At 44.7% G+C, this 12,434-nt stretch overlaps 1 protein-coding gene across 1 annotated transcript in view; it reads right to left on the minus strand.

Moving 5' to 3' along the window:
* The window catches only part of LOC143934027 (carbonic anhydrase-related protein 10-like), an 826,513-nt gene that overhangs the window by 80,766 nt on the left and 733,313 nt on the right, over nucleotides 1-12,434 (minus strand). The window contains exon 7 of the mRNA XM_077457267.1: nucleotides 184-338. Coding sequence (XP_077313393.1) covers nucleotides 184-338 — 155 coding nt within the window. The remainder of the gene's footprint in view (nucleotides 1-183; nucleotides 339-12,434) is intronic.

Here is a 12,434-nt window from a genome sequence, read left to right on the forward strand (position 1 = left end):
TTGTAATTAGTTGCACATTCATTGTCAATGCTTTGGAATACAGTAATTCACAAATTAAAGACCGTAGCATAAAACAAAAAAAAACATCTTTTTAGCTTTTTACTATTTTTACTACCATAATACACACATTAAAATGGTTCTAAAGATCATGTTAGTACTGGAAAAGTATCCAAAATACTGTACCTGCATTGACGTGATATTCAGAGGCCTATCAATTATAATCCAAGTCACTGTCTCATAGCACGGAGGAATGGTCATGGAACCTTGATATGTCAGAAATCCAAATGACTCTGGATATAGTTCTTCAATGCTAAGATCTTGTATGAAATTGACTTCATCTGTAAAAATAAATGTATAGGATGATATGCAATCATGCAGTTGTTCTCACTTTAAAACATTGCTGATGGTTGCTAGGCCCCTAGTAACTCAGGAAGTGCAAAAAATGGTGGCAAGAAATTGTTTAAAATTATATGATAGAAACAGGTTCTTCACCTTTGCCCTAGTGAGCTGGTTAAAGGGTTCAGTATTCAATTTCTCCCACTCTAATTGGTTAACAGTGTTTTTTTGTTTGTTTTTTGCTGACTAATATGTAACAGTTTGTGAATCAATGCATAAAATGACAGATGATAGCAATAGCAACTTAAGCTTGGACACTACACATAATCCCACATTGCAGAGTTAATGAATCTCTATGGGTTTCATTCATCTGTGGCTGGAAGTTATAAAGATGGGTGTGAATGATAGGCATTGACACATGCTGACTAATGGATTCTCCTCAGCAAAATGGACTCCAGGGATGGGTAGCTTGCATCTGCCTGTGGCAATTCCCAGGTTGTCTTAGGAATTGAAAGACATAATGTCCCCAGTAAGGAAACACACAGCAACAAAAAAACACTTTAAAGCCCAGTTGAAACCTCACAATTTATTGATGATTACTATTAATGTAATGCAGACTACTTTTACAGTAATAGGTGACAGTCTATCTTATGAGCTCTAGGGAAAACTGTTCACATCCACATCCTATGTATTGTATAGAACTAAAGAAGCTGAAAGAAATCACACCAAATGCAGCAGGACTTTAGAGGATGTGGATGAGGTGAACGCATACGCAGTATTGGAATAAAATATATTTACTGATACTTTATTGTACAAAACATTTAAAAACCATGATTCAAAATAAAATCATACAATAGTATGCAAAGCATATAGCTAACACAGTGGCTAAATATGGTTGTGTATTGGAAGTTATAATTGATTCAGTTGTTCACTTCAGTCTCTGTCTACTTCTTCGGGGAATTCCAATACACTGCTAAAGAATTATTGAATTTCAAGAATGTTAACGCATATTCAGTTATATAACATCTTCCAATATTGCTACAATCGTTAACAATCGTAAAAATGTGTGCACCAACTCCAGCAACAGTATATATGTCTGGGCCTCCCAATGCAGGAAAAGTGGATGCAACATTGCTATTTGGCTTACAGTATAATCCTCGGAGGGCAAACTGGATGGGCACATGACCGCACACCAGAAAAAGCAGGTGGATCAAAACCATGCACTTGTAGCCCTTCATGCGCATAGTTTTGATCCGCCTGAACCATATTTAGCCACTGTGTTGGCTACAGTATCTCACAAAATTGAGTACACCCTTCACATTTTTGTAAATATTTTATTTTTTATGTGACAACACTGAAGAAATTACACTTTGCTACAACGTAGTGAGTTCACAGCTCACAGTGTCAATTTGCTGTCCCCTCAAAATAACTCAACAAACAGCCATTAATGTCTAAACTGCTGGCAACAAAAGTGAGTACACCCCTGGGCCCAAAGTGTCAATATTTTGTATGGCCACCATTTTTTTTTCCAGTACTGTCTGAACCCTCTTGGGCATGGAGTTCAAAAGAGCTTCACAGGTTGCCACCGGAGTCCTCTTCGAAGCCTCTATGACAACATCATGAAGCTGGTGGATGTTAGAGACCTTGCACTTCGCCACCTTCTGTTTGAGGATGCCCTACCGATGGTCAATAGGGTTTAGGTCTGTAGACATGCTTGGCCAGTCCATCACCTTTACTCTCAGCTTCTTTAGCAAGGCAATGGTCATCTTGGAGGTGTGTTTGGGGTCATTATTATGTTGGAATTCTGCCCTGCAGGCCAGTCTCCAAAGGGAGGGGATCAAGCTCTGCTTCAGTATGTCACAGTACTCAATGAACTGTAGCTCCCCAGTGCCGGCAGCACTCATGCAGCCCCAGACAGGACACTCCCACCACCATGCTTGACTGTAGGCATTAGATTTATGCTCTCACTGTTACTAACCCATACAGTGTAACATATAGCTGTGTCTGTTAATATACTTCCATGTGACATTATATGTACTTTATACACATGATTTTGTTTGTAAGGCCGCGTACACACGGGCGGACTGTTCGCCCAACCTTGTCCGCTGAACAGTGTTTGGGCGGACAGTCCGCTCGTGTGTGGGCTTTCAGCGGACAGTTTCAGCGGACAGTTGGACGGACAAAGTCTTTCGGAAATTCCGAAAAACTGTCTGCTGAAACTGTGTATGAGCGAACAGTCCGCCCGTGTGTGGGCTTGTCCGCTGTACTTTCGAAATGAGCGGACTGTTCCCGCTCGGAAAGTCCGCCCATTTCGAGCGCGTGTACAGGTAGGCGGGGCCCGCGAAGGAGACGTCGCGGGCTCCGCCGCTTGGAATGGGCTTAAAGGGGAACCCCAACGCCGAAAAAAATCGGCGTGGGGGTTCCCCCCAAGTCCACACCAGACCCTTGTCCGAGCACGCTACCCGGCCGGCCAGGAAAGGGGGGCGAGCGAGCGCGCCCCCCCTCCTGAGCCGTACCAGGCCGCGTGCCCTCAACATGGGGGGTGCCTTGGGGAAGGGGGGGCCGCGCGGCCCCCCCACCCCAAAGCACCTTGTCCCCATGTTGATGAGGACAAGGGCCTCTTCCCGACAACCCTGGCCGTTGGTTGTCGGGGTCTGCGGGCGGGGGGCTTATCGGAATCCGGGAGCCCCCTTTAAGAAGGGGGCCCCCGGATACCGGCCCCCCACCCTATGTGAATGAGTATGGGGTACAATGTACCCCTACCCATTCACCTGTGAAATAAAGTACAATAAAAAACACAACACAGAGAAAAAATATTTTATTGCACAGCTCCGGGGGTCTTCGGGGGTCTTCTCGCCGGACTCCTCCGCTATGTGTGTGTAGCTCTTTTGCTAGCGGAGGAGTCCGGCTTTCTTCCTCCCCGCCGCCGGCCTCTTCTCCCGACTTCGGGGGTCTTGTCCCCCTCTTCGGTTCTTCTGCCGGGCCACCGCGCCTGGTCCGGTGGCCCGGTCTTCTGTCGCCATCTTCCGTTCTTCTGTCGCCGCCTTCGGTTCTTCTGCCGGGCCACCGCGCCTTCTTGTAGCTCTTTTACAGGCGGTGGCCCGGTCTTCTGTCGCCGCTGTCGTCGCCGCCGCCTTCCGTTCTTGTTCTTCTTCTTCTTCTTCTTCTTCTTCTCCTGGAGATGTTGACTCGACGAGCTCTCCGGCCGGAATGCCAGGGACACGCTCCGCTGCCACTTATATAGTGACAATGGGGCGGTGTCACATGGTATATGTCACATGGGTTGGTCACATGGGTTGATGTCACATGGGGACTATGACATCGTAAGGGGGCGGGGTCACCATGTGACCAACCCATGTGACATATACCATGTGACACCGCCCCATTGTCACTATATAAGTGACCGCACAGCGCGGCTCTGGCATTCCGGCCGGAGAGATCGTCGAGTCAACATCTCCAGGAGAAGAAGAAGAAGAAGAAGAAGAAGAACAAGAACGGAAGGTGGCGGCGGCGGCGACGACAGCGGCGACAGAAGACCGGGCCACCGCCTGTAAAAGAGCTACAAGAAGGCGCGGTGGCCCGGCAGAAGAACCGAAGGCGGCGACAGAAGAACGGAAGACGGCGACAGAAGACCGGGCCACCGGACCAGGCGCGGTGGCCCGGCAGAAGAACCGAAGAGGGGGACAAGACCCCCGAAGTCGGGAGAAGAGGCCGGCGGCGGGGAGGAAGAAAGCCGGACTCCTCCGCTAGCAAAAGAGCTACACACACATAGCGGAGGAGTCCGGCGAGAAGACCCCCGAAGACCCCCGGAGCTGTGCAATAAAATATTTTTTCTCTGTGTTGTGTTTTTTATTGTACTTTATTTCACAGGTGAATGGGTAGGGGTACATTGTACCCCATACTCATTCACATAGGGTGGGGGGCCGGTATCCGGGGGCCCCCTTCTTAAAGGGGGCTCCCGGATTCCGATAAGCCCCCCGCCCGCAGACCCCGACAACCAACGGCCAGGGTTGTCGGGAAGAGGCCCTTGTCCTCATCAACATGGGGACAAGGTGCTTTGGGGTGGGGGGGCCGCGCGGCCCCCCCTTTCCCAAGGCACCCCCCATGTTGAGGGCACGCGGCCTGGTACGGCTCAGGAGGGGGGGCGCGCTCGCTCGCCCCCCTTTCCTGGCCGGCCGGGTAGCGTGCTCGGACAAGGGTCTGGTGTGGACTTGGGGGGAACCCCCACGCCGATTTTTTTCGGCGTTGGGGTTCCCCTTTAAGCCCATTCCAGGCGGCGGAGCCCGCGACGTCTCCTTCGCGGGCCCCGCCTACCTGTACACGCGCTCGAAATGGGCGGATTTGCCTCCTCCTTACGTGGGCGAGTCCGTTCATTTCAAAAGTTGAGCGAACTGTTTGCCCAACCTTGTTCGTCAAACAGTCCGCTCGTGTGTGGGCAAGTCCGCTCATGCAAATTTTGAGCGGACTGTTTGATGAAACTGTTTGCCGAACAAGGTTGGGCGAACAGTCCGCCCGTGTGTACGCGGCCTTATACAAATGTTCAGGTGAAGCTCATGTTTGTTTTTACCAAATAATATTAAAATACCTTTTATACTACTTCTATTGGCTTCTATTACTGTCTCTTGCTGCCTAAAAACCCCGTTTGTGGGGGAACTGGTTCTATTTGTATCTACTTGGGGTGAGCAGCACCCTCCTAGCTCTTTGCAGCACTGTGTTTTTCTTTGATTGTCATTTAGACTGGGTGGATAAACACCCCTTTTCTTTTCATACTATCCCTCTTCTTTCCCCATTCGCCCATCTTTTCTCCCCTCTCTTCTTCTCTTATTTTCCCCCGAATTGAACACAGGAGGTTCAAACATGAACTTGGCCTAGCAGAACTAACATTGAGGAATTGATCTGTCCTTGTTTTTATGCAAATACTGTTATAGTGAATATGAATATGTTTCAGGGTAATGATTGGGACCTGTTGATGTCAGGGTACGAAAACAGAATGTGAGAAAAGTGATTGGGTTGATACTGAGATCATCACTCTGACCTCTAAATTAATGAGAATACTTGAAAAGAAATCAGCACTATTTTGGCATATCAAATCATTCGAGAGATATAAGAATGAAAAGATCAACCCTTTAGGTCTCCGGGTTCAAATTTTTCCAAATATAAACTTAATTAGTAATGAATGTAAAACAGAATGGGAGGCCAACTTAAATGCTTGTTCTCAGCAAATGATGACTATCCTTGTCAGGGAGTACACAATGGGATCTTCTCCTCTCCCCCACCGAGGCCTTTCTTCTTATTATCACATCTCAAATGTCTTTTTTCGTGTCCGCCAATAGGCCAGTCAGGATTGTTTTGTAATGCAATGTATCCTTACACTACTAATTACCCAGAAAAACCATGTGTCTAACTGTCATGTGTTCCAATTGATGTATATTTTGCTATAGTTTGCATATCTGCTTTGTTCAAGCTCCTGATAGAGACATGCATTTACATGACAATAGACGCATATCAAATCATGTGAAGTATTATACAATTACATAATTTGATTGGTGAATTCTATTTGGCTTCTCGTGATGTTATGCCCCGACCCACCACCTGCCTCCCCTTTTCCCCTACCTTTTCTGTTTTTTTTTTTTCCCCTTCCCCCCCCCCCAACCCCCCCTCCCCTATGTTCCTCACTCTCACACTCCCCATCCCTCTATTAGCCCTGAAGATCCTCGGTGGGTATTCGGGAGGGATCTGGCTAGTCTCGGCATTAGACATCGCCTAATTTTTATAATATAATTTTTCCTTCCATTGAGCATATGTCTCTCTTCCCTCGCAATCTAAAATGGTCCTTCGCCTAATCACAGTCCAGAGGTGAGGAGGAGAGAATTGGGTCTGCCCCCTGCCTTGACTCCCCGGCAAGGGTAGGAGTGGCTTTTGTCTGGTCATTACGGACAAACCTCTCCGTTGGTCCCCGCCCCCCTGCTGAATGGGCGGATGGTCCCGCCCAGGGATGGGGGACACATAGTCCCTTGCCGGCGGCATCCTCGGACACTTCCGGGCGCACACCTCACGCACGTCCGCTCGTTTTAGCGGACGTGCGTGACGCATACCTCACGCACGTCCGCTCGTTTCAGCGGACGTCCGTGACACTGTGACGCCACGCGTTTGCAACGGAAGTGACGTCATTTCGGGGCCGTTTTCCGGCCTTCCAGGACGCCGGGGCGGCCACACGAGGCTGATCCTGTTTAGGCGGCCAATGCGTCCAGGTGTACACCGGCTGATTGGTGGGCGTATGCACCTGCAGCCAATTTTCAGGCTTTAAATACAAACCTTCCTTCACAGGAAGTGCACATTTACCCAGGGGGAAAGAAACCTGCACCTGTTGTTTGGTGAGCATGATTTTTCCTTTGTATTTGACCTGCATTTTGGTGATGCATTGCACCAAAATAAGTTTCTTTATTAGTTGTTTGGTATGTGGACTGATCTAACTAACTTACAGATCGGACTTTAGAAAACACGAGTCGGGGACTGCGCCAGTTACCCCTTGTGGACTAACGCTTAAGTAGCCGTCCTTTCCTCATTACCTTCTGGAATAGTCTCCCACCAGGTCTTATAATCCAGGTAATGACCTCACCACTGGCCTGGCTGTTCTAATGAGGCTAATATATCTGCTTGGTACTTTCTCACACTATCATTACACACATACACTTCTCACGCATGTACATGCGTCTATGCACTTGATACTTTTATTGGCTATGTCTCCTATTGCCGTCACCTACTCAAGGCATTTTGTTTTGCATATTTTCACATGTGGTCTTTCTTGTTGCACCATTTATATTTTCGTTACTTTTTTCACCATTTTCTAGCGCAATTTTTTTTTTTTTTCTTTTCTTTCTCTGTCTGAGTGCTTACACTTCCACCGTTTCCACCAGTCCACTGTTCATCACTCCTTTTTTCTTTTTTTCCCCATCCCCCCCTTTCCTTGTTGTTATGGCTTACACAGCAGCACTCATCAACACATTCACTCATTTTTGGCTTTCCCTTCCCCCTCTCCCCTTCTTCCTAGGCACTTTAGATACCTCCAGGCATGGTCCCCTTTTTTCTTTTTCCGTTCTTTTTTAGAAAGCACCCTATATGGATATTTGGATAAATTGGGGGTGCACATATATATATATATATATAATTCTTGGTATACATAATGAGGTTATGATATTATTAACCTCATACCACGCATGCACCCCATGTTTCCAATATTAAATAATTCTCGCTTTTAATTTTTTGCCTGTTGTTGGGATTTCGCTGCAGGTGTGACTCACCATATCATCGCGGTACCCCTACTCGCACCTACCCCCCGGATTCTTCCCTTTTCTGGGGGGCAAGGCATTTGTGTGACCTCCCGCGAGTCACGTCAGTGGGCTTGTGACGCTGCCCCCTCTTCCCCCTGGCGGTTTGGCGACACATATGGACCAGGTACCACTCCAGATGCGCAAAGGAAATTGGGACATTGCCCTCTGGGGGAATTCTATCCGAAGTACTATAATCCACCTTACCTACCTGGAAGTACATCATCGGGTAAACCATATTAAATTAATATTGGGTATTCCCAACATGCATAACACCGGATTTATTCATTCAGTGTAACCTTGTCTTTCTTTTAACAGACTATCATCTCTGAAGAAGACCCCCTTTGGGGTTGAAACGCGTTAGATTTATGCTTTCACTGTTACTAACCCATACAGTGTAACATATAGCTGTGTCTGTTAATATACTTCCATGTGACATTATATGTACTTTATACACATGATTTTGTTTGTTATACAAATGTTCAGGTGAAGCTCATGTTTGTTTTTACCAAATAATATTAAAATACCTTTTATACTACTTCTATTGGCTTCTATTACTGTCTCTTGCTGCCTAAAAACCCTGTTTGTGGGGGAACTGGTTCTATTTGTATCTACTTGGGGTGAGCAGCACCCTCCTAGCTCTTTGCAGCACTGTGTTTTTCTTTGATTGACTGTAGGCAAGACACCCTTGTCTTTGTAGTCCTCACGTTGTTGCCACCATACACGCTTGACACCATCTGAACCTAATAAGTTTATCTTGGTCTCATCAGACCACAGGACATGGTTCCAGTAATCCATGTTCTTATTTAGTCTGCTTGTCTTCAGCAAACTGTATGCAGGCTTTCTTGTGCATCATCTTTAGAAGAGGCTTCTGTAACGTAACATTCCACACTCCGCTTGAATGCTTGCGTCATATACCGCTTCCTCCCAGTCTGAATATAGATATCAGATATTCCAACCACTAACAACCACAATCAAGACAATACTTGTATGGTTGCTGAACATGGACTGTTTATTAGATGACACACAAATATCCACTTAAGGACCAGCCTCGGTTTCAGATTTTGGTGTTTACATGTTTAAAACAGTTTTTTTTTGCTAGAAAATTACTTAGAACCCCCAAACACCCTAGAGAATAAAATGGTGGTTGTTGCAATACTTTTTTTCACACCGTATTTGTGCAGCGGTCTTACAAGCGCACTTTTTTTGGAAAAAATTCACTTTTTGAATAAAAAAATAAGAGAGCAGGAAAATTAGCCCATTTTTTTTATATTGTGAAAGATAATGTTCCGCCGAGTAAATTGATACCCAAAGTGTCATGCTTCAAAATTGTGCCTGCTCGTTGGAATGGCGACAAGCGTTTACCCTTGAAAATCTCCATAAACGTTTAAAAAATTCTACAGGTTGCATGTTTTGCATTACTGACGAGGTCTAGGGCTAGAATTATTGCTCTTGCTCTACCGAGCTTCCACCCTGCAATTGTATGGAGATGGGTGGAGGCCATCTTCCCCTCACTCGTCTCCATACTGAATCATCAAGAGAACGCGATCGCCTCCACCGCTGCCGTCAGCTCCGGTAAGGCAATGGATCACGGCGGGAGGGGGGCCCTCTCCCGCCACCAATAAAAGTGATCTCGCGGTGAATCCACCACAGGGACCACTTTTATCTTATAGCTGGCTGCCCGCTGAAGAAGGGGATACCAGGGTTGTTGCCAGCGGTTTAATTTTTTGGGGACAGCTAATTTATACTGTTATATAAGCTGTACACTCAGGACTTTACATTGTAGCAAAGTGTCCCTTCTTTAGTGTTGTCACATAAAAAAGATATAATAAAATATTTACAAAAATGTGAGGGGTGTACTCACTTTTTTGAGATACTGTATATGCTTGCATATTATTGGAAGATTTTATTTTAAATCATGGTTTTTAAATGTTGTGCAATAAAGTATATATATTTTATTCCAATACTGTGTATGTGTTCACCTCAGTGACAACTCCACATCCTCTAAAGTCCTGTGGCCTTTGGTGCGATTTCTTTTTTTTTCTGCTTTTACAGTAATAAAGCTGATCTCTTACCCTTTATTGAACTGGTAAATATTGCAGCAAGGCTTAAAAATCCCCGTGCTTCAGCAACCTGGACAGTCAAACTGTGACTCTCTCAGACAAAACTGTAACCCGGCTTTCCTGCGGATTGTCACTCCAACAGCTTTGTGAAAATGTTTTTAGTCCACGCTGCAGCTTCTAACAGTTAAAGTGGTAGTAAACCCTCAGCGTTTCTTCCGGGTATCGCGGCTCCGGCTCTGTGAGTGGCCGGAGCCACGATATTGTCACTCCCACGCATGCGCGCGGGAGATTTCATTCCGGCCGGTCGGCCACTGCCGGATTTTCAGGCCGAGAACCCCCTTGTGCGCATGCGCTGCTGCAGTCAGCGGCGCATACCGAGGGGAATATCTCCTAAACCGTACAGGTTTAGGAGATATTTTTTTTACCTACAGGTAAGCCTTATTATAGGCTTTCATGTAGGTAAAAGTTAAAAAATTGAGCATACAACCACTTTAAATTGTTACTGTGTTTGCAGCCTGGGAATCAAGTGAGATTTAGGTTCTGCTTTAGGTTCAATTTGTGTTAATCAATTATGCTGTATTATAAATTGTATTGCTAAACGGTCACAGATGTAATAAAAATGATTTTAACTAACATCATTACCACCTGCTGTTACATTTTCTATCTGTAAATATTCGCCTCTATCTGCTTTAGTAGCTTGGAAAAGGTCAGAAGTACCTGAAGGGTTGTTGTAACACACATCTTCCCCTATTGCCATCTATCTATCTATCTATCTATCTATCTATCTATCTATCTATCTATCTATCTATCTATCTATCTATCTATCTATCTAGTAAGAACAAAAGAGATAGAGACAGAGATGCATGCATAAATATACATATCTGTAATCTGCACAAGGATTTTAAATTAAATAATCAGAATCTGTAAAAAATACTTATGGGGAAACCTATTCTTTCGGAAGAGGCCAATCCATTTAATTGCACTGTGACCTAATCTTTCACTATTGTTTTCTCCAAATATCTGGCAGGCAGCCTTCTCATCTAATGGCCTATCAAACAAAATGCACTGAAAGCAATCGCTTGACAGTTTGCCATTGATCTCTACAGTTTTAAGCTTCAAAACCAGTGATTGACAAGCTGGCTGCACAGCTATGTGTAAAAAGTATATAGAAGTGGATAAAATTAGAACTGAAAAAATAACGTGAATGGGTCTATATCTACTGTGTTCTGTACAGAAAAAGAAAATTAAGCTATGGCGCTAAAACCTTATTAGTATATTATAAATATAAATGCTGATGCTCTGCAAGATCAAACGAAACCTAATGTAGAAATTCCCAAGCTCCACTATATGCGTGATATTAAACAAATTGCGTGAGACGAAAAAATGTGAATGAAATGTGTGTCTTATCTCACAACTCAAACATGCACAGGTGTAGTGAAAAATACGGTTAAACTAACACAGCTAAAAATATGGGTGCTTGAATAAAAAAGTGCTTTTGCTCACATGTGTGAGCCAATAATTATACTCCAAAAGTGACAATCAGAAAAGCATTGTGAAAAAATATCAAATAAGAACACCAAAAAAAATTTTTTTTTGTAATGTCCAACTAAAAATATTTGTTCAAAGTCGCATCTTCTAGTTGTTATAAAAACGCATAAAACTTTTTTCTGGTAAGGAAGGTAAAGCAAGGTGACTGGTGAAAAAGGGTTGGATTCCTCTCCGGTGCGCCACTCTGTGTTAGAGAAGAAATATATATATGCGCTCACCAGACATCAAACCCTTAGTGGGTTAACCAAGCAGTCACAGTATGAGCCACTGTGCAGCTCTCGCAGGGCTCTGCCTCCGCTGTGCTGTGGAGATATTTTGCACTCTTCCTTCCGTGAATGGTCCGTTTAGCGTTTATGCATAAAGGGAAATAGAAGTACAGCCATAGTGCAAAACTGTTGTGTAAACGTACTTGTTTATTAAAATCAGGTTACTCACATAATCCAAAAAGACAAATCGCTGTGAAATTGGTTGCGCCGGCGTTACTGCTTGAATAGCGGTGTAAGGTGCACGTCCTAGGCCACGCCCTAGGGCGTGGCCTAGGACGTGCACCTTACACCGCTATTCAAGCAGTAACGCCGGCGCAACCAATTTCACAGCGATTTGTCTTTTTGGATTATGTGAGTAACCTGATTTTAATAAACAAGTACGTTTACACAACAGTTTTGCACTATGGCTGTACTTCTATTTCCCTTTATGCATAAATGCTAAACGGACCATTCACGGAAGGAAGAGTGCAAAATATCTCCACAGCACAGCGGAGGCAGAGCCCTGCGAGAGCTGCACAGTGGCTCATACTGTGACTGCTTGGTTAACCCACTAAGGGTTTGATGTCTGGTGAGCGCATATATATATTTCTTCTCTAACACAGAGTGGCGCACCGGAGAGGAATCCAACCCTTTTTCACCAGTCACCTTGCTTTACCTTCCTTACCAGAAAAAAGTTTTATGCGTTTTTATAACAACTAGAAGATGCGACTTTGAACAAATATTTTTAGTTGGACATTACAAAAAAAAAATTTTTTTTTGGTGTTCTTATTTGATATTTTTTCACAATGCTTTTCTGATTGTCACTTTTGGAGTATAATTATTGGCTCACACATGTGAGCAAAAGCACTTTTTTATTCAAGCACCCATATTTTTAGCTGTGTTAGTTTAACCGT

The sequence above is a fragment of the Lithobates pipiens genome, unplaced genomic scaffold, assembly GCF_037356315.1.
Source record: "Lithobates pipiens isolate NorthernLeopardFrog02 unplaced genomic scaffold, aLitPip1_a1.2 Scaffold_27, whole genome shotgun sequence".
Taxonomy (NCBI): Eukaryota; Metazoa; Chordata; class Amphibia; order Anura; family Ranidae; genus Lithobates; species Lithobates pipiens.